The 26,984-nt window shown below is 30.9% G+C and overlaps 3 protein-coding genes across 7 annotated transcripts; 1 reads left to right on the top strand and 2 right to left on the bottom strand.

Moving 5' to 3' along the window:
* Window positions 1-1,332: 1,332 nt before the first annotated feature.
* Window positions 1,333-7,201, bottom strand: LOC139768113 (uncharacterized). The gene is made up of 8 exons (XM_071697986.1): window positions 6,954-7,201; window positions 6,341-6,467; window positions 5,785-5,878; window positions 5,352-5,467; window positions 4,373-4,606; window positions 3,994-4,196; window positions 1,849-1,917; window positions 1,333-1,764 (listed from the first exon to the last, which is right to left on the bottom strand). The coding sequence occupies exons 1-8, from the start codon at window positions 6,976-6,978 to the stop codon at window positions 1,628-1,630; spliced, it is 1,005 nt and encodes a 334-aa protein (XP_071554087.1). The 5' UTR covers window positions 6,979-7,201; the 3' UTR covers window positions 1,333-1,627.
* Window positions 7,202-8,662: 1,461 nt separating this feature from the next.
* Window positions 8,663-16,112, bottom strand: LOC139768110 (probable glutamate receptor). 2 transcript variants are annotated; one of them, XM_071697962.1, is made up of 12 exons: window positions 14,685-16,112; window positions 14,466-14,610; window positions 14,089-14,271; window positions 13,769-13,923; window positions 13,542-13,638; window positions 13,401-13,464; window positions 12,833-13,073; window positions 11,706-11,889; window positions 11,057-11,147; window positions 10,819-10,977; window positions 10,664-10,747; window positions 8,663-9,880 (listed from the first exon to the last, which is right to left on the bottom strand). In XM_071697962.1, the coding sequence occupies exons 1-12, from the start codon at window positions 14,857-14,859 to the stop codon at window positions 9,461-9,463; spliced, it is 1,998 nt and encodes a 665-aa protein (XP_071554063.1). In that variant the 5' UTR covers window positions 14,860-16,112; the 3' UTR covers window positions 8,663-9,460. The 2 variants fall into 2 exon arrangements, with proteins under 2 accessions (XP_071554063.1, XP_071554064.1); XM_071697963.1 differs by having other exon boundaries at window positions 9,740-9,880; window positions 10,664-10,739.
* Window positions 12,618-25,677, top strand: LOC139768115 (3-hydroxyisobutyrate dehydrogenase, mitochondrial-like). 4 transcript variants are annotated; one of them, XM_071697989.1, is made up of 8 exons: window positions 16,824-17,218; window positions 20,412-20,491; window positions 20,571-20,749; window positions 20,854-20,975; window positions 21,840-22,050; window positions 22,136-22,262; window positions 22,582-22,753; window positions 22,861-25,677. In XM_071697989.1, the coding sequence occupies exons 1-8, from the start codon at window positions 17,173-17,175 to the stop codon at window positions 22,863-22,865; spliced, it is 942 nt and encodes a 313-aa protein (XP_071554090.1). In that variant the 5' UTR covers window positions 16,824-17,172; the 3' UTR covers window positions 22,866-25,677. The 4 variants fall into 4 exon arrangements, with proteins under 4 accessions (XP_071554091.1, XP_071554090.1, XP_071554089.1 ...); XM_071697990.1 differs by lacking the exon at window positions 16,824-17,218 and adding an exon at window positions 12,618-12,719 and having other exon boundaries at window positions 22,582-25,677; XM_071697988.1 differs by having other exon boundaries at window positions 16,825-17,218; window positions 22,582-25,677.
* Window positions 25,678-26,984: the final 1,307 nt, after the last annotated feature.

Genomic DNA, 26,984 nt, shown 5'->3' with positions numbered 1-26,984 from the left:
TGTGTAAATTCCTAATTTGCACACTTTTTTATTTTTATGTAATTTTTACACAAATTTTACATACGGGCTCTATCCTCTTCTGAGTCAAATATTACATTATTTTGGCTCAGATTAGGGTATCGCTTTTTAATATATTTTTATCCAAATAATGTTACGTTGTCTCAAAAGAGTGTGTCTCAAAGTACAAACTATCATATATATGAAGTTTAACATCGACAAAATAAATTTAATGCCAGTGGTTGCTAGCTTGACAACCTTCAACAACTCTCATCTCCTCCTATTTATTTTAAAAATACTCTATTCCTTTTAATTTGCACACTTCTTTAAATTTTAAATTTAACCTTTTTATGAATTGATAGAGAGTCAGTTTAGTAGCACAAATGGGGTTTTACAATCGACGTAAATCAAGTCGATGTTAACTTTGAGAGTTCAGGCTATATGGTCCATATATGGACTTCCCCCATATGAACTTTTGATCGCGTATAAAACTTGGTTTAATCAACCAAATCTCAAAGAATTATATATGAAATAGGGACAGAAAAGACTAAAGAATATAACAGAATTAGAAATAGCCCGATATCTAAAAATTTGCGAAAGTTAAAGCCACCACAGACATTTCTCAAAAAATTCAAAATTTTTTAAAAAGATAAACCCTTTCACCGATCTTTGCCCAATTAAATACCAACCTTCCTTTAAAGTAAATTTAGATGATAAAAGACTTTTTTTAAAATATCTAAAAATACAAGAGTCCAATAATATACGTATGTATAAATGTAGAAAGTTCCATCGTAATTAGATGTAACATTTTTCGAACGAAGAATTTGGGTCACATGCAGCCGCTCCATTGTCAATTAATCATCAGTGTGAGTCGCGTTAATTAGATAATATAGTTATATAAACGAAAACAGAGAACTTGAATCGCCAGTGAATAATTAACAATTAGCTAAAAAAGGATTATGATCGACCCAACTGGCAAATCTTATTGATCACAAAACGCTACGTTTCAACCGCAGATTTCGGTCCTTTTCAAGCGTATAACAACTCACAAATATTAATCAGTCAGACATAATGCCCAAACGACGCCGAATCTAAAAACTAAACATCAAAAATTGAAGCACGCAACAATAAGTATAAATCCATAAATAATTATATAAATCAGAAGCTTACATATTTGTGCGTTAAAATCACAGAGGTAAAATATATGTTAAACGGCATTTTCGTTAGTCGTTTATGTCGAAGGACATGTCAGAGAGCCGTGCGGTGGTAAAATGACAAATCGGACAAGAGAGAGAGGAGAGAGAGAGAGAGGAGAGAGCAATAAAAACAAACCAATGTCGTCAATAATAAAAGCTAGGGCGTAGAGAGGGAAACAGAGAAGAAGAAGAGGAAATTATGTTTCTTTTATAATATGTTCGTAGAGAGCGTTAAGATTCTTCGTGTCTTTTTGTAAGTTAATGGTGTCATCAAATTTTTTAATAAAAAACATCTCCGCTAATTCCCTCTTTCTAATCTGTCTCTCTTTATATATTACTTCTGGCTTTCCCCAATCGTTGTATAAAGTATATAAAGTACTATACTTATATAAAAAGAGAAAGTAAGAGAGAGAGATTTGATTATACACGTATTTTTAATATAATATGATGTGAGAATTTTGTTTTCCGAGTGACAACCATGCTAATACAGGCCATTTCTTTACAAGCCACAATGTCAACAGAAGTACATATTTATAATAAATTTTTACTACTGCTCCGACATAGGGTACAACTGAAACAAAAAGGAGAGAAAATTAGCATTAATATTATAGCAAATAATATTATAAAATACGGCACAAATCTGTGTAATACTTACGGCAAAGTTGAAGTATCAAATCACGGTATTTTGCATTTAACCAACTGTACCATCCAATTGGCTTATTATCTGAAATATATAAATGATTTCTTTATTGAATATATTTTGAATATTTTTCCTGTGAAGTACCTAATACTTTTCAAGCAATGATTATTCATAAAGCAAAATTATCTATTAGTAATATCTATTAGTAATTTAAATTAAAAACGCACATTTTTAAATAAATATTGCAATAATTTAACGCTTTTTTTCTGTTGTGATTTAAAAATTAAATTTTAGAGTAAAGTAAACATTGAGTAGAGTATATATAGTGAACATTGTAAACGAATAATTACTTAATACTACACGTGACCTATCCAGTAAGTTTTATATGTCTTATCATGTGCGTTAAGGAGGGTCCACATTATCGAGCAGAACCGCGAGCCGAACTTCGCCACGAACCGACATTATCGAGCCGACAAAGTTTGGCTCGATAATGTGGACGCATGATCGGTTCGCGGCGAAGTTCGGCTCGCGGTTCTGCTCGATAATGTGGACCCTCCTTTTACAGTAGAACTTTTATTATCCTTATAGGCATTAAATGATAAAATATTATGAATAATATGATTAAATAAAATAGTATTCTCATAAGTTGAATAACGTACTTTTTATATTGTTATTTAGCTATTTGCATAATTAAATTCTAGAACGATACACTTTTAAATTGAAACATAAATGGTACACTGTATATCATATCTTATGTAACTTTGAGTAGTTTCTAATTTAGAAACAAAATTCAAAAAGTAAGGTAAATGTACCAATGAGTAACCATGTCCCAGTATCTAACTATTAATGCAAATATGAATTTTTAATAAGTTTTGTATGTCAAGTACGAACAGAATTTCGAATTTTTTATTTTATGTAGTTATTTAGCTTTGTAATATTTTAAATTATGTCAATAGATTATTTAGTTTAAGCTATTCAAAATATTGTTTGAATTCTCTCCGTCAGGGATGGGCTGAGATTTGTGAGATTAATATTTGTTTTCCCTAAGTGTATGAAGCATTTCTAGAATTTTAAGAACATTTAGAACAATGTAAAATTATAATATAATTAATTCAAATGTATTTTTGAACAAGAATTTGCTTGGCTACATATCGGTACATGAAAAACTCGCTCGACCAATAAATAACTAACCGACCAATTATCGGGCACACGTGCTTGCTCGTTCGTTCGAGTAGATAACCACAATCGAAGTTTCTATTTCTGTGAGTTTTTTCAATGCAAAATTGTAAGTAAGATAAATATACCAATAAATAAGCAATTAAGGTCAATGGGACCGTATATCACAAATATGATGCAAAAGTTCAACATTTTTAGTTGAACCATTATTATTTAAAAAAAAATTTTTTTTTGGGTTAGAAAAAGCTATTTCCAAGTATTAGCCAAGTACTAGGATATATTTAAATTCGGACGCTAAGACAGTCATTTTTCATTGGTTATATACAGAGACAAATATACCTTTTGGAATTTATCTTTATTCTACGCTCAATTCTATATAATCGATCATTTTATACAGTTGCAATTGATTAAGAAAAAAACTTCAATCTTCTCAAATTCACTATAATTTCTCATAAAGCAATGATTTTTTATTTATTGGTACATTTACCTTAATAAAAAGCTGAATATGTGTAAAATAGGAAGATTGTCATTAGGATTTTAAAAGGATAATAAAATATAAAGAAAGATTTTGTGAAAATCAGAAAAATCTACTTTCGTAAATATAACTTTTTGTTTCTTTTTTGCATTAAAAAAAAAACGTTTATATTTTCTGGAAAATTGAAGCAGATATTGTAAAGATAGTTATGACTTTTTCGTATCTTCTAAAAAATAGACTTATTTAAGCAGTTGAAAAAAAGGAGGTAAAAATAACAAAGTGCACTAAAGATGAAAGAGACATTTTAACATACAAATATATATTTTTATACTTTTAAAATGATGTTATTCTGAAACTTTGCTACAATCGACACAAACACACATGCGATGCTCGTCGCGTATTAGTTTAGATTTAGAGCATGTAACACATGTGTTAGTTTATATGCGTTTAACATATATATAATAAATTTATGTAAATAATTAAAATAAACATTACAGTTGAATACTCACATTCTATACCATGCAGCTGATAGGTAAATTTTAGAAAAGCATGTTTGTCTAAAGTTATATCCATGTACCATAATCCATCTAATATGGCTAATGCTAAGTGATAAAATTCGGATGGAGCATTATACAAATATTCTGTCAAAATATGAGATACTTTTTGACACAATTCGCGAGTTTCTGCTGCGGTTTTACGGCACAGATTTAGTCTGTAAATAATGACAAATACTTAATAAAACCAGTGAAAAGTTATAGAATAATATATATCCACTAATTTTATTAATTATACTAGAAACTATATAATAATATAATAAAAGATTATATTTATGGACGCTCTGATTATTGTCAATAAAATATACTTTTTTGATATTGTTGTATACATTACCGATCGGGAATTTGTAACATGTGACCTATTACACGCCAGAAATGATTAAGTGCTTCTTCTTCTTGCGGCTTATTGCACAAGCCGATAGATTTTGGAGCGATTAATACATATCCTATGAAAGCAAACTGTGTGATTGCCATATCTCGTTGATAAATCCCTCCAACACCAGCTTTCTCTGATCTTTTACTACTCATCTTGTGTTTTCGGTGAATTACATTTATTGTCTTGTACATGCTAGCAGAATATAAAAATTCAAGAATTATTGTAAATAAATATTTTCTTACAATAGGAATTTTAATATTCCATAATTGGATATAGAGATAAAAATAAGGAATAGAATATATTTCGATAATTATATGATTACAGAAGGCTAGATATAGAAAAATGGCGGGAGAAGAGCTTCTTGTAAACATTACAGATGTAAATTGATAAAAAGTAAAAAATATTCGAGCTCTCTCTGAAGAATTTAGTTTCAAGAAACAGCAAGATCGGAACTTTAATCTTAGGTTACTTAGGTTACTAATGGGTTCAGGAGACCCGAGATAAAAACTTTCAGATTTCAGCATTCAGACAATAGCAAGTTCCTTTTTTCCTATATGAAGAGGGGATAAAGTTTCAACTTTCCTGAAGTGGCTATCTATGTGCGATAGTAGTTAGTTAACTACTATCGCACATACCACTTCAGGAAAATTAAAACTTTATCTCCTCTCGAACTCGCGATCGTGGTTGTGAGAAACATCAAAACACTATCTCACAGACCCAATATAGTAACCCAATAGTAGTAGATTTTTTCAAAAGTAAGTAAGTATATTGTAAAATCGCAACATTTTTTGTCACTGTAACTTTATATTTTTGTTATTACTTAAGTGCTATAGCCAATGATTATAATGATAATTAAAAATAATAATAAATATCTTGAATAATAAGATCTAGTAAAAACTGAAATATATATAAAAGATTGCACTTTGATAAAACTTACTCGGAGTCCGGGTCGTTTGGATCACTTGTATATAGCTTGTATATGTGTAATAGAGTTTGGGTATACCTACTAAAAGTCACGCAAGGTATACTGCTTTTATTAGTGTATATGAGCACCTATTAAGAAATTACATAAAACATTTTTAATTGTTTATTCGATAAACAATAACTTATTAATTTTTTCAAAACAATAAATTTTATTTTCTGATAAAAAATGATCAAGATATTCCATGGTATAATACCCCATCATAATTTTAGAATTATTATAATATGATTGAAAAGCATGAAAGTGTAAAAGATCTTTTATATTATACGAGAAAAATTATTTACAACTATTTCAACAAATTTATATATGTATGTACACTGTATACACATGTACAGTGTCTCGTGTTTGTAAAAACGATTTAATTATAAAAAATAGAGAATTTTATTACCCTTAATGTTTCCGGGACTGCTATTATCGCAAGAAGTCCGGCAAAGCTAGCTAGTACCATTGACATCATATTTCGTTTATAATAGTTTTGAGCTCTGAAATGAAAATATTTAGTTCTTGCAAATCTAACATAAATGTTACTAAAACATTACTGCCTGTAATGTATTGTTAATGCAATTATTGCTAAAAAACAGTTTATAGAAATTTGTATATAATTTGTAGAATATATTAAAATTTTCCAAAAATCGATATTATTTAGATATTATTATAATGTTCACAGTTCTAATGTCACAAAAATGTAACATTAATTGTAAGATTGAATGTACATTATAATGTATTAGGTATAATGTAACAGTAAGATTGAATAATGTAATAGTTTCATATATTTATTATCACCAGTTAATTATTTTTTCTCTTACACGTTTAGTGCAAAGAATTTTTAATTTATATCGTGAATTACATTGTTAATATTACAGTATTAATGATTATACTTTACAGTTTCAATCACACATCACATGATATATCATGATTATATCACACATCACATGAATACTTACTCTTTGAATAATTCTTCATCATACCAATTTGGAAGATCGTCAGGCGTTGTATTGGTGAATTTTGGTTCGATTATACTATCATCCTCTAACAGTAGTTCAAAATGTTTATCTACTGTTGGCGTTTGAACTGTAATATGTTGATGTGCAAATGTTCAACTTTAAATAATTTGCTAATGTAATTTTATAATTTATGTTGTTCAATAATATATTTTGTTTAATTAAAAATAAAAGTAAATAACTACGCTCGTATGAATATAAAAATTAAAAAGAAAAAGGCCAATGATCGAGCATTAATAGATGTTAAACCATATAATTAATTAACATATATACAAAGAACGGAACGTTTCGACTTCACCGAGTCTTCTTCAGCCGTAGTATAAAATATCATAGGTTAACATAAAATGTGTATAGGTATTCGTAATTACAAAAATATATATAATACTCCGATATACTAAACTCGATACAATTTAGTTGAAGTTACATAATTTTCCATTATGTTCTTTACATCCCTTTAAAATTTACCTTGTAATTTAAATCTACATTTTTAATATTAACGACAATTAATAACGATTATAATATGGCAATTTTTTTTAATATTTTAGTAGATACTTACTATCGTCGATATGTCTTCTCTCCATCTCGCTTCGTCTGTTTAAGTAAGAAACACTAATCACAACAATAATATTATTTCTACTGTCGTTGCAATAGATATAAAAGAATTTTTTCTTTTAAAGTGCAAAACGGAATAAGTGTGCACGATAATGCAATACTGTGAAAAGGCAACTTATTGCTATTAATAAAGATAAGACTGATACTGCTGCACATGTAGTTCCATCCGCGAGCTCAGCAACAATATTGCAAGTTACTCTCCATGATACGAGATTTATTGAGTTCACAAGTCAGTACATTTTTGTGACGTAAAGATGAGAAAGACGATTTTTACCGTTACTGGGTAAATATTGATAACAGGCTCGAACGTCAATTCTAGAAATATTGTTGAGCCTATCATCAAAACGTTTTGTCTTATGAGTGATTATCGCAGAACGGTTTTCCCCGTTTTGTTTAAGAAAGAACGTAAACGTCACTAAAATGAGTCACAAAACTACTTTGGTTACGTGTCCTGGTCACATTTTTCAAGTATATCTCTGAAACATCTCTGAAACACCTCACTCACATTCTACATTGAGCAAGTTAACATCATAAATGTAGAAAAAAACTAGTATGTTCTGTGTACGTATTCTGGGAAAAAAAAAGAAAAAGAAACAAAACATAAAAATAAATCTATCCAATAATAAATCAACAGTCAATAAAAAAAATAGTTTTTTTACAAAGTTTATATAAAAAATTGCCATGTTATGTACATAATTATTCGACTATACTATCGATAGCGATAGTATGAATAGCGTTGAATCTTTATTTTTCGTCGATTCTATAATAGTATATCAGAACACTAAGTACGAGAGAAATCTATCTCTTCAAAAGATGAATGATTGAAAGAAGCACTGTAGTGCTTTGGCACAGTAATGAGTTCAACCTTTAGACCTTTACGTAATTACACGCAATGTCAAATAGTCGCGTAGTGCATGCAAAAACTAATTGATTGCTCGAATAAAAAATTACATATGCATACAGTTTTGTAAAAAATAAATTTTTCTTATTAGCCTCTACAGGAGCCTAATGAAAATTAGCCGTAAATAAAATTAATTGAAAATTGTAAGCGGCAAATCTTAAAACGCCTTTTCAGACGCAATAGAAAAAAACTTTATAGATTAATGCACAAGTTACATGCTCTCTATTAAGGGAACATAAAAGGTATTTTTATATTAATCTTATTGTTAGATAAATTGTTGAAATAAATAATCATAAATTCTAGAATATAATTGCGTGTATAATTATCATGTACATATCGATAACATTTTGCGTCAGTGTATTTCTAAAAGATATCACGCATCTTTCTCGGAAAGAGATTATATTGTAGAGTTTTTTTTACGTTGATAATTGTGAGTGAGAACAAATTAAGCGGATCTAAAAATGTTATGATTTATGATTTTAAATCTAAAAAGTAATGGCTTCTACTACACACATGTAGGGGAGACAGGGGCTAAAACGAATTGTTAATTAAATTAATTTTATCTTATAAAATAAAACAGATATACATATGTATATATATAATTTATTTATTTTATAAAATATTGAATTAATTTTTTATTCTTAATACTCAAATTGAGAGATTTTGTTTCCATTTACATCACGGAGCAAATAAAGTTAATAAAATTAAAAAAGTAGTTTAATAAAATTGCTAGCAAATGTTAACAAGAGTAATAAAAATAATTTCTTTTTATTCACAGCATAATGTAATAACATTGTTGAACGTGTATTATAAAATGTTTAAGGTCGAATATGTTCGGTTACTTTATCTCTCAATAAATTAAAAAACACAATTGCGTAAACACATTGTACAGACGAAATACTTTTATCTCTTGAGTCATTAGTATCTTCCCAGATAACCAAATATTGGCACGATGGCCGCATAATGCACGCACGCGTGCAATGGCATGCTGTCATGTGATGTTCAAATACTGCCGCACCTGACGAGCACAGTGACGGCACATTGCGCTTAACGGGCAATGCAGGTAGCATGCTAGCATTTTGCAGGTCAAAATTTTCGGCATCGTGCATAAGATAACAAACAATACTTATCGTGATAGCACCGTGCTAGCACTGTCTGCTTATCGATATAAAAGTGACACAGAGACAGCATAGTTTTTGCATGACATTTTGCTGAGCACAGCGTACGCTGTCGTGCTAGCACGCTTGGTTATCGGGGTTAAATTTCAACGTAAAGTTTGTTGCGTTATTATAAATTTTATTTAGCACTTTATTCAGATTTAACCCTCAAAACGAAGTGTTGCTTTCCGTCAATATAAACTGAATTTATGGGTCCCTCGTGTGCCTTATTAAATAATGTTAATGTGCTTAAAAAATTCTGAAAAAATTCTTTTTTTCATAAACATCGCATATATATATTTAGTGCTAATTCAATACCCTACGAAATAAAAAAATAAATAATATTTTACATGTATCTACTTATTATGTAAATTATTATGAGAAATCTTGTCATTATTTTCGCGCAAATTCAGTACTTGTTGTATGACTAACAGACTTAATTACAAGTGAATCATCATTTGAATTGTGTGTATGTGTGTGATTCATTAATTCAGCTACGTTGCAATATCTTTTTTTATAAGCCGACGACTTGTATACTTCTCGTTTCTTTTGAATATCTCGAAACACCTCGCGAATCGGTCGCGAATCAGCGGCTCGTTTCAACTCATACACAAATACCATTGTAGACGCTAGAAGGCCAACGACGAGCGTTGTAAATCCGGCGCCTAACGGTGTCAAGCCAAGGGCTATAAAGTTTCCATTAAGACCATCGTACTCCTCGACGACTTCCCGAAGATTAAAACTGGCTCTTCGATGAATAACATCGTTGAGATGAAAGTGAGCGATGCCTGATTCCTTCAACCATAGCGTCATCTAAAGAATAAAGAAAATTTTAGGGTACAGACAGGATTTTTGTCGCCAATATCACGTCAATACAGTCAGTTTTTTTTTATAAATTTATTGAGATAAAATAAATAACAATCTTTGTACTTTGGATAACTTTTACCATTACCATTCGCATATAGCTTTACAGTAATATTTACAGTAATTAGATTAATTATTGTCTAATTGTTAACATTAATCACATACATTTTTATGAACTCAATTAAATGTATAAAAAGAATAAGAAATGTATATAGATCACAATATGCAGACAAAGTTATTAATTAATGTATGATTAAACATTTCAGCTCAATTCGAGTCCTCTTGGACTTGTCCGTTTAAATTTACATTCTATAGCTATCACTGTTCATTTAATCAATGTTTGCTATGTCAAAGATATGTATATAATTTATTTATTACTAAAGAGAGCTCAAATTCAGTCATAACTTTGTACAGCGATCAATATATTAGCCTTATAACGATCAATATATTGCCTTTTTGTATGTTTAATTGTTTGTAACTTCTAAATTACTCAAAAAATGCGAGTCTACTTATCTGAAGAAAATTAATCTAAAATAACATATGTTTTACAAGCTTTTAATGTGACAGTTTATCTAATTAATTAAACATTTATTTCTGTTACCAACAAATCTTGAACCAAGTAATATCTTGAGAGTTCTTATAGACAAAAAATTGCGAATTTAGCTCTAAGCATTATATATCTTTATGATACTTTACGACTGAGAAGGTCTGACTGCGCAATTGTCGCATTACCGTGTCAACAGGTCGCAACAGCCACGATTGAACCGCAAAGGATGAATAATAATTGCCCACTTGTTCTCTCATGAGTCTGTAGTCCTTACAAACACAGTTTATAGTTCATTTTAGCTATTTTCAATATTTTTAATAGGCGCATTCTTGCATCTTACTTTAATATCCTCATTGAAGATTTCATCCTCAGGAAAAAATATCGAGTCTATGACTTTCCCAAAAACTGCGAATTTACCCTTTTTGATTAATGTATGTGCGTATGCCTCTTGACCATACACGGCGATATATTTTGTAGGCAATTGGCTCGTGTAAGGATCCTGAAGGTACATATGTTTATCGTATCAGAAAAATCATAGTAGAAAAAATGCCCGTTGCATAAGCATAAATTTTACGTACTTCCATATCAAAATACTCGGGCCAAAATGGAACTGGTCCTATATGACCCCACGATAAGTTAGCCTCGAGAAATTGACGTACCGTATCGATCCTATAAAAAATGCGCGATCAATATCTTTATATTTTAAATAGATACAAATAGGTGAATAATAATATACGATTTTATAGAAATTTTTGTACATAAATTTAAATATTTAATTTTATATAAATAAAAAAGAGCATTCCCCTTAATAATAATTCCACAGTTTAACCCTTCGTGGTCACACTTATCTACAGTTTCATAATGGTCCACACCGTCAAAACGACCCCAGCGACTTTAATCAGCTGCCGTACTTACAGTTTTCATTATTTCGATTTAAAAAAATTACTGAACCTTCTTGAAATGTTGTAAAACCTGCCGCAATATTAATTTTGTTAATTATTAAATATTAACACATTGAAAAAAAATCGCAAAGTAAGTGTAATATCGTTAGTGTAATTCTGCTTTGAAAAATTTATGGGGTCATGCTGATCCCTAATGACCACGAAGGGTTAAAAAAAACGCAAACTATAACAAAGAAAAAGTTAAGTTAGTGACAAATGATTTTTTACTTAAATTAATTAAATTAGAAATAATTGAATTTAAGGATAACACGCATATTATCGTTACCTGTCCTCATATTCTGAACTCGTGAGTCTTGCTGCAAGACTGCTGCAGTAGGCGGTTATCAGCAGGAATCCTGTAGTTTGCCATAAATGCAACTCGAATCTAGCATTAGCGGTATTTTGGGGCACCCATGTGCCCACTAAACGACCGATCAGTTCCGTAATCGTGTAGAAAATGCTTCGAAAACCTAAAAGAATGTATTATATCTAACATTTTTGGTCTTTCACATATCATATATTTTCTATGATATTATTATATCACAGTGTACAACTAAAGTTGGAAGTTTATTATTGTTTTATTATTGCTTTTATAAGATAAAGAAGAGATAGAAAACAAAGCTAGGAAAAAACTGTTTGAGTAAAGTACATAATTTTTTATATCATTAACATACAAGCATATGATAAGAGCCATATTACTTTTTATCTTAAATCTATGCACGAAGCAGTTGAAAAATAGCAATTCTGATTGTTTGTTAAAATAGCACACATTTAGAAAGTAGAATGCATTTATAAAAAAGAAAAAGATCCAATTACATATTAGTACATGCGATGTATCAATAGAGACACGGTAGTGCCAAGTACACGCGCAGCGCGGGACCGCCCTGCACGGAAAAAGGTATTCATTGTATGAGATCATGCAAGGCGGACCATGAAACGCGCTGCGCCCTGCCACTACGCTGGGCCGTGTCCCCCATGTCAAAACACGCTGCCGCGCAGCAACGTCTTTCCTCGTACTAAGCACGGTATTTTTCCGTGCATCGCACCGGCTTTCGCGTTGCGAACGTAGCACGAAGATACGCGGCAGCGTGTTTTGACATGTGCGCACGACGGAAGGAAGAGAGTGGGGGACACGGCCCAGCGTAGTGGCAGGGCGCAGCGCGTTTCATGGTCTGCCTTGCATGATCTCATACGGTGAATACCTTTTTCCGTGTGTGTATCTTTACGCAAGAGTACGAGAGTTGCGAGATTTTTACCTGAGATTTTGAAATCTCAATAACAATTGAATTGAACGGATCAAGTAGGTTCAATCGATAGCTTGGGTTCAATTTATATAAGAAAAGTTAATATAAGATTTATATAAGAAAAGTGTTTTCTTATTTGTCCTCCACGTGCCCTACATTTTTAACTTACGTTTTGGAAATTTCGGATCGATCCTAGCACGTGTATACATATATATGCTCTCAACAAACAACATGATTATCACAAGTATCCAACAATTCACCGAGAAAGGTCTCGTGAGCGCCCAGAAATTGGTGATCGGTTGTGGTCGCGGTACCAAAAAATGTATAAACATCTGAATCCATGGTGTGGTCATATTCACGAACTCGTTGTGACTCTGCGTTAACCAGATACTTCCGAATGCTAGATCAATCTTCGTATGAGATCAAAAATTATTTTAAATTGTTTTGTTACATTTTAATTGAATTTAAAAGAATCCAATATTTAAGTATTTTTCGACAGAGAAATCTTGATACTTGGAATACATTCTCTTCTATATTTAAAACATGAAAAATATTTAGAATATATTAGAAGCAAATTTCAAGTAGCATAATTATAGACTTGAATAAGATATTGTTATAGCTCTTATAAGTTCGAGATAACTCGATAATGTTACTGCAAATTTGTTATTAATTACGCCATAAAAATAAATTATTAGTTTATTAGAATTTAGATTACTTTAATTTAAGTATAATTATACCCTTTTCTCTCGTATAAGTTGGATAACACCACCACTCCATTCTGTACCATTGCGTCGACCGTATCTAAAAATTAGCTTATTTATAAAATTAATATTTGACATGCATTAACATAATGAAAAAACTGGAATACTCAGAGTTACCGGTAATTTCCATCTAGCTTTTGTATTGTCCAAGTAAAATTCAATTTCTCCGCTATGACCAGAAACAATTTCACTTCTATTCCATCCTTTTCTTTATCTGGAAGATATATAAACACGTTATTGCTTTACTTTTTGCCAAATTAACTGGCAATTAATTGATATCTCAGAGATTGTAGCATTAATTAACAAAGGTGAAATTAATTATAAGTTTAAATAATTTTATTCACCATTATCTGCTAGAAAAACCTCTTCTTCGACGCCGTTAATTATTTTCTTGGTTGTTTTCTTGAGATAGGAAAAGGGTGGCTGATAAAAAGTACATACTCGCAGTTCTCTACCTCTCATATTAACCGTGTTGAATTCAGACATCAGATCCTCGTAACTATAATTTACGCCATTCAACATATACATATAATATAATATATATCTTTGCTTACATAACATTTCATCGATATAAAAAATGCAGAATATTTTAAGTTGATGTTTATATGTATAATTTATTACGAGGAATGTAAATATGTGAAAATAAGTTACAAAAATTGCATACCTATTTACTTTTAGAAAAAATCTGGGAGACAAATAGTTTTCTGATAAGGTCCAAATTCCAGATCTCGATACAATATTTGCATTGGAATTTCCATATAAAGATACATTAAAAAGTTTCGAAGTATTTTTCAATTCGCCATTGATGATAACAAGAATTTCTGTCGTTGAGATGGAAGAAGGTACTCTGCCGAAAGAAATATATATACTTGCATTAATTTTAGAATAATATGGTTTTAATTAAATAAAATTGTCTGTTACATTTTATATTTATCTTTTATTCACATTCTATATTTTATATTTTATATATTATTAATTTAATAGTATTATTCTCTAGTATTATTATTATTAAAAAATTTAAATATTTTTGTTTTGGTTTACACTCGCATAGCTTTTTCAATTTCCTTATCCGTCGGTCCCAGCAAAAAGTATCCTTGACAATCATAGATTATTCTATGTAGAAGATATTCATGTGGATAAACATTGATAAATTGATTAAATAATACTTCCACATCGTAGATTGATTCTAAAAGAAAAGTTACTTTACTTTATAGGCAGCGCATTGTTACTTCGAAATAAAGTAGATGCGTGCATACGAACCACTTAAAAAAACATTACAACATTTAGAGTAAAGAAACGATTTCTTGACCATTGTCGTAAAATTTTCCGTTGAGATCCAGGATTCCGCTTTGGAATTCTTCATAATATTTCTTTTGTCAGTTAACACCGGAATAACGATGAGTGATAAAACACCGAACATTGAACTCACTTTCATGATGAACCATTATCAATTGTTATAATTTAATAATGTAATCTTTATGCAGGTAACTTTTATTCCTAAGAGTTATATAAGTCGAAAAGCTACACGCGTGTTCAGGAATTAATAATAACTATCTTGTAAGTTTATGATTATTGTATGTATGCGTGCATATGTAATTTTAAATTTCAATTATTATCTGTTCTCGCATTGCATATTTAATATTTCTCTGAATTGTGTACTTAGACTTATCACGCAATTTGATTTATAAGAGCCTATTTAAATGAGGCTTATATAAGAATTATTGTTCTGGCATGCTGGAATGTCGAGTAGTGTTATTAACGATTTAACACTAATCTAATATTGATTTAAACATACTTAATTATAATTAAATTAATTAATATTATCTGTCAAAGCAAGTCGACTTACTCGATTATCGTTATCTGCCACAGCAAATTTATCGGAAATTCGTTTTTTCTTAGATTATTACACTTAGCAATTAGTACGCAACACACGAGTATGTTTAACATGGGAATGAGAGTCGACTTGATGAGTTATCCAAATGGAGTTGCACATAAGAACGGTGTAAACGTGTCTGTACGAGCACGCTCATATGTGCAGCACAGTAGCCCTTCGTGTACAGTGAGGCACTCGAGGTGCAATTTGACAGCAGATAACTACTTCGATAGCGTACCCTGAATAAACAGCTACGACCAACATGGTTGACATATGTGTAATTACTCGGCGAATAAAAAATGACGTACACGCAATTATCTCCCACGTACGTTGCTTAATTGGTAATTCATAAAAAATTGAACCATAGCATACTTCGTGACAGCAATAATGAAACTAAACACGTGGTGTGGCATTCGTTATTGTTATCTCGACAAGTTAGAAGTTGTCTAACAAGCTGTCGCGAAGTGTCCTTGGTACTACCGATACTACCGTTTATATAAGAATCTTATATAAACGGTGCAGATAATGAATATCTGCATTTAATGAAAAAGATTTGCATTCAGTTATTATTAAATGCTGCAATTTGCATATAATATCAGAATTTTTTAAGATCAACACGTTTTTATTCTCATAGTGCTCTATTAAAAAGGAATGCGTTTGATGTCGTCTTATTTTTATAGGTAGTAAAAAGAAGGGGACTATAAAACAATGTTAACATTGCAATTCCCCAGTTTGTCGTAGAACAGCCGTTTATAACAATAAAAGATAAAACACGCAAGATTACATTTATATTTAACAGATATTTCTAAAGAGAAAAGCGGCTCAATAGAAATGACGTGACAATAATAACGATTATTACATATCTTGACATGTCTATGCTCATCAACATAAATAACAATGACATACTGGCAGGAATATTAATAACTCGTTATCGCGTGTGTCCCTAATCGTTTTACGATCAAATGGTCTCTACCGACTGGTGGCCGTGACCTAACGATTTGCAAAAAAAAACACGAGGGTGTTAGGGTTAGCAGGAAATTTTACGAGCTTCAAATAATTACCAGTTCGTACTAATAGATGTAAAAAATAGATTCTTTAAATATGATTTCTATAATTATAATTCTTATTTTAAAGTAATCGATGCAAAAAATATATTGTGATTATTAATTTCTTTTGAGGACAGGAAATGGAGCAATTCATCTTCTTAACAAAAATTTACGGAAATTAGAGCAATCGTGAAGATTTGTTAAGATAGAAATCGGTAACCCCTTTTGGAGACTTTAGAGACTTTAGAGAAAAAATGGGACTCTATAAGCTATCGAATGACACCTTATTTATTACTCTACGATTATTAGTTTCGAAGATATAAACGTTCAAAGTGTGACTACATGTTTTCGTTACATCTGTGCCTGGATTTACCCCCCCTCCCCTTACTGTCGACAAATACGTAGTTCTACGTCAAAAGAATTATTATATAATGATGAACAAACTGCGAAGTCCATTCGAATCACCCGCCATCGAAGCAACGTTCATTATCAATTCTTATTAAGTTACGTAATGTGTTTTCATGCTTAATCATAAATGAGACGTCGCTGCTGTCGCGTTTTCTATGCCATCGACAGTGTTCTTCTACAACCTAACATAAGTTTCTCTTTTCTCTCGCCAAAGATTTATTTTCTTCATACTTCTTTCGCTAATTAACACTCAGACGTATAATAACGAGCAGCTGATTACGTACACGTGTCTCGTCGAAACGAGTTATTATTGGCGCGATATATTTAACTTGATTAACACAAGAATCAGCATTATTTCCGTTGGTCACAAAGTGAATTATTTGCCGATACTTATGACTCATCACTTTCACAAGTACTAGGAATGAGTGTTTTAACGCTTACGAACTTGTTTGCTAGCACAGCAGCAGGTAATATTTTCGTTTATTTAAAACTAGAATAACCAGCGTCGGATGTATACCTAATTTTACCACATTCGTCAATTTGAAAACGGGCTTTATTTGTTATTATTTTCAATTTCTTTAATATTTAAATAATTAATTAACAAACATAGCTTTTAGTTACAAAGATTTTTATACATTTATTTACGATGAAAGATATTTAATATTTTAATAAGAACTCTTTTCATAGTTATTCAATTCTATCATATAAAAAAGAAACATATAAATATATTTTGCAATAACAATATTTTCAAATTAGTATTATATTTTATAAACTGTTAGCCATGTTTCAAAATAAGAATTTAATTAGACGTTAAATCTACAAAATTATTTTGCACTAAAGAAGAAATTAACCTTTTTACTAACACAACAGGCGCTTGACATAAATTTTAGATAGTGGATAATGAAAATGCCATTTTTCTCATTCAATTGTTTTTCTCATCAATTGTTATCGACGTACCGTACCACACTATACTATATCATTTAGTTTACTTGGAAAACTGATAGTATGCAGTTATTAGTATGAATAAGACAAAGCGTGAATATTAAAAAGTGTAAATAAGACAAAAATTATTCTTGCGTAGAACACAGAAAGGAAGTTCTTCAAAGAAATACTTACCGAAAATTCTGATATAAGAGAATGTTTTATTGTTGTATATTTTTTGTAATTGAATTATGATGAACTATAAAATTATTAAACTCGTTATTTTGACGGATTTTGATGTATTCTATGTACAGAACTTCGAAATTAGAGTGCTTAAGAAGGTTCGCCTATTAGTCGAAAGTCAACTTAGAGTCTTGATTTTTTTATATGATTTACATAAACACTTTACACAAATAATCCCAAAAGTTGAGCAATATTGACCGTATAGGTTTTTTTTTGTAATATTATTCAGAAGTTGACCATGCACTTTGAGCCTATCGCTTCATGAGAAACGGTCGCTCTGACGTAAATGATCACTGATTTAGTAACACACCTATCCAACTTAGGACTTTGAAAAACTATAGCATTTGACAGATGAAACATGAAGGATTGCATAAAAACTTTAAAAATTATTATTGCACATACAACCATACCACCTGACTTGACCATACAACCTGATAAAAACAACAATTCTTATGGACTGGACCCGATTTATTCTCGCCTCCGAACGAGGAATTAATTATGTAACTTCGCTGACTACATTTTATCTCCGGTTTTGACTTCGTAGATGCAATGACAAAAACTCAGTATGTATTCGTCAGGCTCTCGAACGGTGATGTGGCTCTATAGGTTTAAGAATTTTATATTTTTGTAATTACGAATACCTATACACAATTTATGTTAACCTATGATATTTTATACTACGGCTGAAGAAGACTCGGTGAAGTCGAAACGTTCCGTTCTTTGTATATATGTTAATTAATTATATGGTTTAACATCTATTAATGCTCGATCATTGGTTTTTTTCTTGTTAATTTTAAAAAATAGAATTTTACCGTGTAGATTTAAAGCTTTAGTGTCACAAAGTTTACTTTTACCTCGTGGATCGAATTAGTAATGACAGACGTTGCCATTGGCAACGCAACAGCTGATGCGAACCCAACCTCGACACAAACAGTGTTTAACTACTAATCATGAATCCACGACACGCAATCATCAATATATTAATTAATTAATCATTTTAAGTCTTTAGTATTATCTGACAATTGTTCATATAGGTTTTTATAAATTATTTGTGATTTTTCTTTTACTTTTATAATGTTGGATAATAAGTATTTGACAACGATTCCCGAGTCGTTGACGCTCTCATACTTCGGAATATATTTGTTAATATTCTATACACTAACAATTTACGAAGTAGCATCCACAATTCATTATACTAATATTTAATATTGCATATAATTCGGGATCGCTGTAATAACATTATTATTCAATCGCATTTTTTACTTCAGAATAGTAGGCGAACCTCCTTAATAAAAAATAAATTCATATATAAATAATTTTTTTATCTTGACAAAAGTCAAAATAAATTCCAATGAAAGTACTTTAATAATTTCTGTAATGTTATACAATAAATCTGAAATCCGTCATTTTAACAGGGTTGGTTGTTCTAGTGTTAATTCTTTGAATACTCTAAATTAAAATTATCTTAATAAGACTATTGCCATGCATAATAAATGAGAGTCTTAATAATATATGTATTTGACTCCAAAATTATTTAATCTGACTGTTAAATTTTCTTTTAAATCTTGACTTATATAAATTTAAGATTACGGGAGAAAACTTTTAGATCGTTAATAAAAAGAATTGAGCTGATCATTACAAATTGTTGTGATCTTGCATGCATACATACATAACATGAAATATTCCAAGATACTTTTTCAATCCTTAAATTTACGCTTCTTTCGTTACCTTGATCTTGAATGTGAGTGCATGTTTGGTATTTGACCGATTTTCATTTTTGTTTATTTTTAGAGTGTTTAAAATTTTGTCAAACAATTCATGAATATTTCATGTTCTCTGTCAATCAACTTGAATGTTCCGGCAATCAACGCCAGACAGAGCTGCGTGACCTTGTCTCTTGTTTTAAAGACATTTCTTTAGGGGTATAATGAATTTCTTGAAAACAGGAAGATTCTAAAATGCTAAACATAAAATACCCGCGTGCCAAATTGAGATTCAAATAGACGTCAGTGTGCTTTAACCGCATGATATAGATTATAGACTATATAGAGGCTAATAAATATTGACTCTCACTCCGGTTATAAAGCCCCTTGCACAATGCCAGGCAACAGGCAATAGGAACAGGGAATAGAAATCAGAAATCATGTATAAATGTAGAATAAAGAGTGACACAGGCAATAGATACCAGCTGAGTTTCCGTGCTACCTGGGTTACGTGTTAAAATTCATAACTTTGACATTGAATATCTCGACTTTGGTACCGGCACGGTTCTTACAATTGAGGAGGTGTATAGATAACACTGTTACGAACTACGGTCCAAAGTTCAAGCATAGAAAATCGATTAACCGGTAAACATCCTTAACTAATCGACTTAAATTACTAGATAGCGGAGGCTTACAATTAGTTTATATAGGTATATTTTTTAACACATAAATTTCTTACTTCTTGCGAAATAGATACACATGCTTTTTAACATGTTTTACGATATCAATTTAGGAGCAAGATGTTATTCAAAAATAGGATTCGTTGGACTGGGCAACATGGGCGGTCATATGGCGAGAAACCTGCTGAAGAAGGTAATTGGAAGTAACATTTGATGAATTATTCTTTTTCAATTAAACGATTTTCATTAATAATTCATTCTTGCATTGACAGGGATATGAGCTCACTGTATATGACGTGAACAAATCCGCGGTGACGAATTTAGTGGAAACGGGTGCAAGTTGTGCGTCAGATGCGGCTGAAATGTCAAAAGAAGTTGAAGTCGTCATCTCGATGTTACCTTCGAATGAACATGTTCTTGATGTATACACTGGCAAAAACGGCGTGTTTAGGTAAAAATCAATTTTGAAGTCCAGCATTTTTTAAACCCCACTGTTAATTAAATGTATAAACTGCAATTTGCGATTACTTCATTTATCATTGATTTTGGTTTTAGTACAGCGAAAAACAATGTTCTACTGATCGACAGCAGTACCGTAGACCCATCCGTGTCTCAGCTGGTCGCATCGCAGGCTCGAGAACGGAATTTGAGATTTATCGACAGTCCCGTTTCAGGAGGTATGTATTTTATTCGCATTTAGATACGTAGGTAGCATATATAAAGAAACGAAAAATATGAATTTACCATGTAGAAACGAATTAAGTATGCACGAATTGTTGACTAAAGTAATAGTGACAAAGTAAGTAACCTTACTCTCTGTTTCTCGTTTTTATCATGTTTCTGTAAGTTTTATTTTTTAGTCTACTTTCTTATGATAGCATCTTTTAAAGATTATTACGTATCAAATTAATAATCGTAGAATCATCTCTTTCTAAAGAACGGACTTTACATTATTGACTCACTTATATTATTAATAAAACACACCTTTGACAACCTCATCCTATTTTTTATCACATTAAACTTGACTTGTCCTCTCTTCAGAACAAAGAACTACATATGTATATTGTTTATTTTCTCTTTCTTTTTACGTTTTTGACCTCACATAGATGTTTTAATAATTTTATTTGTTGACTAGTTTTTAAATTAAATTAATTTATTGTATAATGCTTTCAACTTTAATGTGGCCCTTTGTAGACTTGTTATAATTTATGTAGTTCGCTTTTTATTTTTTTATTTAGTTATAATATATTAATTTATCTTTGTATTTATTCTTTTTATTTATTATACTAGTAGTTTTTAACTAACTTTTCCTCTATCTTTATTAATTAATTGAATTTATTTTATGGCTAATAAAAACTCTGTGCTGTTTGAAACGTTCCAGTAAATTTTTTATCAGAAGATAATAATTCTTATTTCTTACTACAACATCCTCATTGTTTTTATTGTTTTACTGATTTATTGGTTTATTACATCGCTCATGACCTTTCCTCATTGTTAAAATAAGAAATGACTGCATATGTTAAATCGTGTCGATGTCGCAGGTGTAAACGCAGCTAAGGATGGCACATTAACATTCATGGTGGGCGGCTCGGAGACAGACTTTAACGATGCGAAATCTATTCTCGAAGCTCTGGGATCTAGAATAGTGCACTGCGGAGACGTAGGCATGGGACAGGCCGCTAAGCTCTGTAATAATATGTTATTAGCCATTAGTATGATTGGCACTGCGGAGGCATTCAACCTTGGGCAAAAGTGAGTGCACCAGCGGTGTGCATGCGCTCGTGATTGTGGTCTTCAACGCAGTCGGTAGTTTTATAGAATGCGTTATATATTTTAGGTTAGGCTTGGACGCCAAAATATTTGCGGATATCGTGAATTCCAGCACAGGCAGATGCTGGTCTTCCGATCTTTACAATCCAGTTCCAGGAATTTTGCCCAATGTTCCCAGCTCGAAGAACTATGAGGTAATTGAATGTGAAAGGCTTCTGCGTGACCCGATTTTCTTTTTATGCCGCGCTGATTCGCAGAAGCAGAATTCCAATCGGAGAAATTGAGATAATTAGGGAAGATAAACGTCGTAAAATTCCAACATTTTCGGTTACAAAATTGATGTAGCTCGCGTAATTTATTTAGAGAACTCTTACAATTTATTCAAGACCGGATAAGCAAAACGTAGTCGTTTCATCGAATTTACTCGAATATCATCATTCGTAATTGATTTTATGCGCACGTCTAATGGGAGCTGTGATGATTATGAAGCTAATAACAAGTTCACACGTGTAGGGCGGTTTCGGGACAACGTTGATGGCCAAAGACCTGGGATTGGCGCAATCCGCCGCGACCAGAACGCAAACTCCGATTCCCCTCGGTTCTCTGGCGCATCAAATTTATAGAGCGATCATTGCTCAAGGATTCTCGGACAAGGATTTCAGCGTGGTCTATCAGTTCCTTAAAGGTAAAAATTGAAAAGACCTGGAAATTTATATTATAAGATTTGTTAAAATAATGTATGTACATTGTCTCGAATGAAGTAAACGAATTTTGTACTTGGTTTTGTCGCAGTATAAGTAAGAACAGTAGGTCGAGTAGGTTCACTCCGTGTCGGAGCCTTTGTTCTTCGTGGCAAACGTCCGCCATGATGTTGATTGCGCAAGCGTGTTTTATTTCAACCGCTTACTAGAAACCGCTTGATAATTGTATAAGTGAAAAAAAATATAAGAAATATATATTAATCTGATATTAATTAAATATTCGAAGCATAAATGTCATGACACATGCATATAAGTAAAAAATACATGCGCATTTTATTTGAATAATAGAAACCGCCTGTGATAATTATATAAGAAATGAAAAAAATATAAGAAATATATTATACATATTAATTAAATATTCAAAGCAAAAATGTCACGACACATTTTATTCATGTATATTTTATTCATTTTATTTATGTATTAATGTAGGGGAGACCCCGGGGCTATGTGTCCACACTTTATGCTTTTTTCGAGTTTACTAAAAAACTAATGATTTGGCTAAAATTTTAATGGTATAACCTTTCAAACTTGCTATAAAAAAAACATAATTAGAATCGTTGATCTTTTAACATTTTAAAGAGGCGAATTTTTTAAATGGACAAGTCAAGCGTAGACAGATAGCCCCATATGCGGGGCTATCTGTCCACATAATAAAAAACACATTATTTATATTAATTTTTATACTTATTTATAATATTATTTATTATTAATATATAATATTGAAAAAACTGCCTAGTCGTTGGAGTCAGAGCAGTAGTAGGCACTCTGTGTAGATTTTTTAACAGGATTCCTGCGTAGAGCTGACTTTTCTTTATATACGGTGGCATCAAACTGATTTTGAGTTCGTTGCAATGTGATGAGTTTCTTTTGTCCCCTCAATTCTTTAATCTTTTTTTTGTAGGTGGGGCCTTTACTTTATCCTCGGCAACGTTTGAAATAGAAAATACTCAATAATTTAAGACAAACTCATTTATTTAACTTGACGTGTATTTTTAAAATAAAAATTTAGTGACGATTCTTGAATCGCAGGATCAAGTAACTGCTCGTAGGTCACTTTTTTACAGTAGCGAGTAAGAGCCCGAACATTTATTCCAAAGTCTAACGCTGTTTTTACGAAAAGATTCTCGCTCGATTTTTATTCTTTTAATCGCTCTAAGTATAATTTTATTGGATATGTCTACCTTGTCCGTCTTAAGGAAAGTATTTCTTTTGTAGTTACGCAGCATTATCTATTAATAAAAGAACAATCCGTCATTGAAGTGTGAAGTGTGGACACATTGGCCCATCAAAAATAGGACAGATAGCCCCGACCATGTTTTTCAGTCTTTAACATGTTGCCAATTTTAGATTATCCGAAATTAAGATTTGACGCTTCTCACACCTGATAACTATATATTAATTAATAATATTATGAATTGCTTACTTTAATTTGAATTAAACTACTGTCGCACAGCAAATTTTTCGACCGTCGAAAAATGTGAATAATTGTTTTCGCTTTTCTTTTAACGTATATAGCGTCTGCGAGAGGCATCGCAAGAAAACAAACAACATTTAAATATCTTACGTAGGACATTTTTCAACTACTTGTTATAATGGTAGAGACATCTGTCTCTTAAAACTTGAGATAGCAGTATAGCCCCCGTAGACAGATAGCCCCGGTCTCCCCTATTAATTTTTTTATGTATTTATTTATTTATTATCTTATTACATAATATTCAAATAGCATTTTTTTATTACTGTATTTATTTATTTATCGGCGCATCAGTTGTATTGTATTTGTATTTATTTAAAAATTTTTTTAAAATAAAATCATAATGAGTAATAAAAGTGGTTATCGATATGTATTTAAAGATTGTGGGATCAAAGGAAACTTTATTCTGATTTCCGAAAGATTCAGAAAGGTTATACGTATTCATTATAACAAATACATGAATACATAAATACGTTAAATACACATAAATACATAAATACATTAACACATTAATACATAAATAAATATGCTATTCGTATATTATGTAATAAGATACATAATAAATAAATACATTTGAAAAAATTAATACATAAATATATTAATACATTAATATATTTAATATGCATTCATGTCTTAATATATATATTAATGTGTTAATATATTTATGTATTAATTTTTTAAATTTATTTATTTATTATGTATCTTATTACATAATATACAAATAGCATATTTATTTATGTATTAGTGTTAATGTATTTATGTATTTATGTGTATTTAACGTATTTATGTATTCGTGTATTTGTCATAATGAATACGTACCTTTCTGAATCTTTTGGAAATCGGAATAAACTTTCCTTTGATCCCACAATCTTTAAATACACATCAATAACCACTTTTATTACTCATTATGATTTTATTTTAAAAAATTTTTTTAAATAAATACAAATACAATACAACTGACGCGCCGATGTATCTGACCAAATGAACTGTCAGATGACAGCCGCCATGTTATTGATTGCGCGAATCGCCATATTCATTTACCAACTTCTTAGGGGAGTGTACCTACTGTTCCAAAAGCTGATGTGTTTTTTTGTATTTTCTATCCAACACCTTAACATCGAACGATTATAATCTGCATTACTCATGCGTGTTCTAAAACCTGCAGAGGGCACCAGTTGATAGGCAGGGGCTAAGCTAAATGATTCCTGTTAGCGGCAAAGTCACTATTGGCTTTAATAACGGGTAAAATTTTATTGAGGTTATAAGACTGTATGTAGGTGTAATATAAAAAATGAAACTATGTATTACTGTGCCAAATAGGCTTGCTCCTACTGGCTGTACTTAATATTTTTCTAATAAAAAAAAATTAATGATTTCTGTCCTGTGGGAATGATCCGTTATTTAGGCTTAACAAACCCATAAATCTGAGTTCAATACACTGTAGGCACTTACATATATTTATACACGCATGCATCCATACATACATTTTTCTGAATGAAAGTTTTATAAACATTTGAAAAAAAAACAAGATAGTCTAATCTGAGAAGAATAATAGAAATTAGAATAATAAAAACAAAAACCCATAAATACCTATTTGATATAAATAGAGCAGAAGAGCTAAACCTCATTTTTCTATTTATATTTTTTACAAAGATAAATAATTTCTGCGAATTGTTAATTTTGTACGATTAGCTTTGATAGAATGGTATTTAAAAATATATTATAAAATTATTTTCTCATTGATAGAAAAGTTTCTGTACCAAAATAAATTTTTATATATTTTTTAAAATCATTTTTCGTTTATAGTACAAGCTGGTATATTAGTACGCTGTATTATCAACGCTCTCCTATCTTACAGTTCAATTCTAAGTTTACTGTTGTAAATAAAACGTTATAAATAGCAATAATGATCTTGCTAAACAATTGTGTCATATATGAAATTTCATCGCATTGCTTCCGTTACTGATTACAGCGAAAGTAAACAAATTCATAAAATACCAGATAATTTAGCGTTGACTAACGTAGTACTCTCAATCTGCTCAACTTTATTACATTTATCATAGTTATTTCTTTTACACGGCAAAATGTTTCTAAGGAGTAGTGTAATTAAAATAAAATCTGTCAAAAGTTAGATTCGCAATTATCGAATCTAATAAGACTGATACGTTATTAATAATAATTAGTATTAACTATTTTTTTAAACATTACCTTACACAAGAGCGCGTAAACCAACGTTTTATTCCATTTGTGTGATTCAATTGAGAAAAGAAAATTCTAATACATCCTGTAAATATTTTCTAAATATTTTCTGAAAATTTCTTGGTGCATACATACGTTGCTTCAGTGCGTCTCTTCGGGATAACATTTTTGGCGCAAATGTCGCGAAAGTTGACACAGTTCAGTTTCTTTTTGTACTCCGAATAGAATCAATGTTACATGTAAAAATAGAAGTTTTTTGACGAATACAAAATTCTGTTTTCCGCGCATTTGTCGAACAAAGGCTGAATTTCTAAATTCATTGCTGAAAATCTATAGTATACGTTACATACGTGTACATACTATAGATTTCCAGCGCTGGAAGTCTATAGTGCACGTAACGTATACTATAGATTTTCAGCGCTGGCAATGAATTTAGAAACCCAGTCAAAGTTACGAAGGTGTCGATGGCGATTTAGCCGACCCTG

The sequence above is a fragment of the Temnothorax nylanderi genome, unplaced genomic scaffold (genome assembly GCF_030848795.1).
Source record: "Temnothorax nylanderi isolate EJ_2023f unplaced genomic scaffold, tnyl_v1.0 TNYL_tig0014_pilon, whole genome shotgun sequence".
Classification (NCBI taxonomy): Eukaryota; Metazoa; Arthropoda; class Insecta; order Hymenoptera; family Formicidae; genus Temnothorax; species Temnothorax nylanderi.
Note: the sequence above shows the minus strand (reverse complement) of the source record. Positions and strands in the feature narration are given on the sequence as shown.

What these genes read in the sequence shown, in the direction of transcription:
- LOC139768113 (XM_071697986.1), bottom strand. Translation starts at nt 6,978, where the DNA reads ATGGAGAGAAGACATATCGACGATA. An exon ending in CCAAACGACCCGGACTCCGA is followed by an intron (nt 4,607 to 5,351) that starts GTAAGTTTTATC and finishes ATATTCTGCTAG; the next exon opens with CATGTACAAGACAATAAATG. An exon ending in TCAGCTGCATGGTATAGAAT is followed by an intron (nt 1,918 to 3,993) that starts GTGAGTATTCAA and finishes TATATATTTCAG; the next exon opens with ATAATAAGCCAATTGGATGG.
- LOC139768110 (XM_071697962.1), bottom strand. Translation starts at nt 14,859, where the DNA reads ATGAAAGTGAGTTCAATGTTCGGTGTTTTATCACTCATCGTTATTCCG. An exon ending in CCGAGTATTTTGATATGGAA is followed by an intron (nt 10,978 to 11,056) that starts GTACGTAAAATT and finishes ATGTACCTTCAG; the next exon opens with GATCCTTACACGAGCCAATT. An exon ending in TGTTGCGACCTGTTGACACG is followed by an intron (nt 9,881 to 10,663) that starts GTAATGCGACAA and finishes TTTATTCTTTAG; the next exon opens with ATGACGCTATGGTTGAAGGA.
- LOC139768115 (XM_071697988.1), top strand. Translation starts at nt 17,173, where the DNA reads ATGAGTGTTTTAACGCTTACGAACTTGTTTGCTAGCACAGCAGCAG. An exon ending in GGCAAAAACGGCGTGTTTAG is followed by an intron (nt 20,750 to 20,853) that starts GTAAAAATCAAT and finishes TTTTGGTTTTAG; the next exon opens with TACAGCGAAAAACAATGTTC. An exon ending in CCAGCTCGAAGAACTATGAG is followed by an intron (nt 22,263 to 22,581) that starts GTAATTGAATGT and finishes TCACACGTGTAG; the next exon opens with GGCGGTTTCGGGACAACGTT.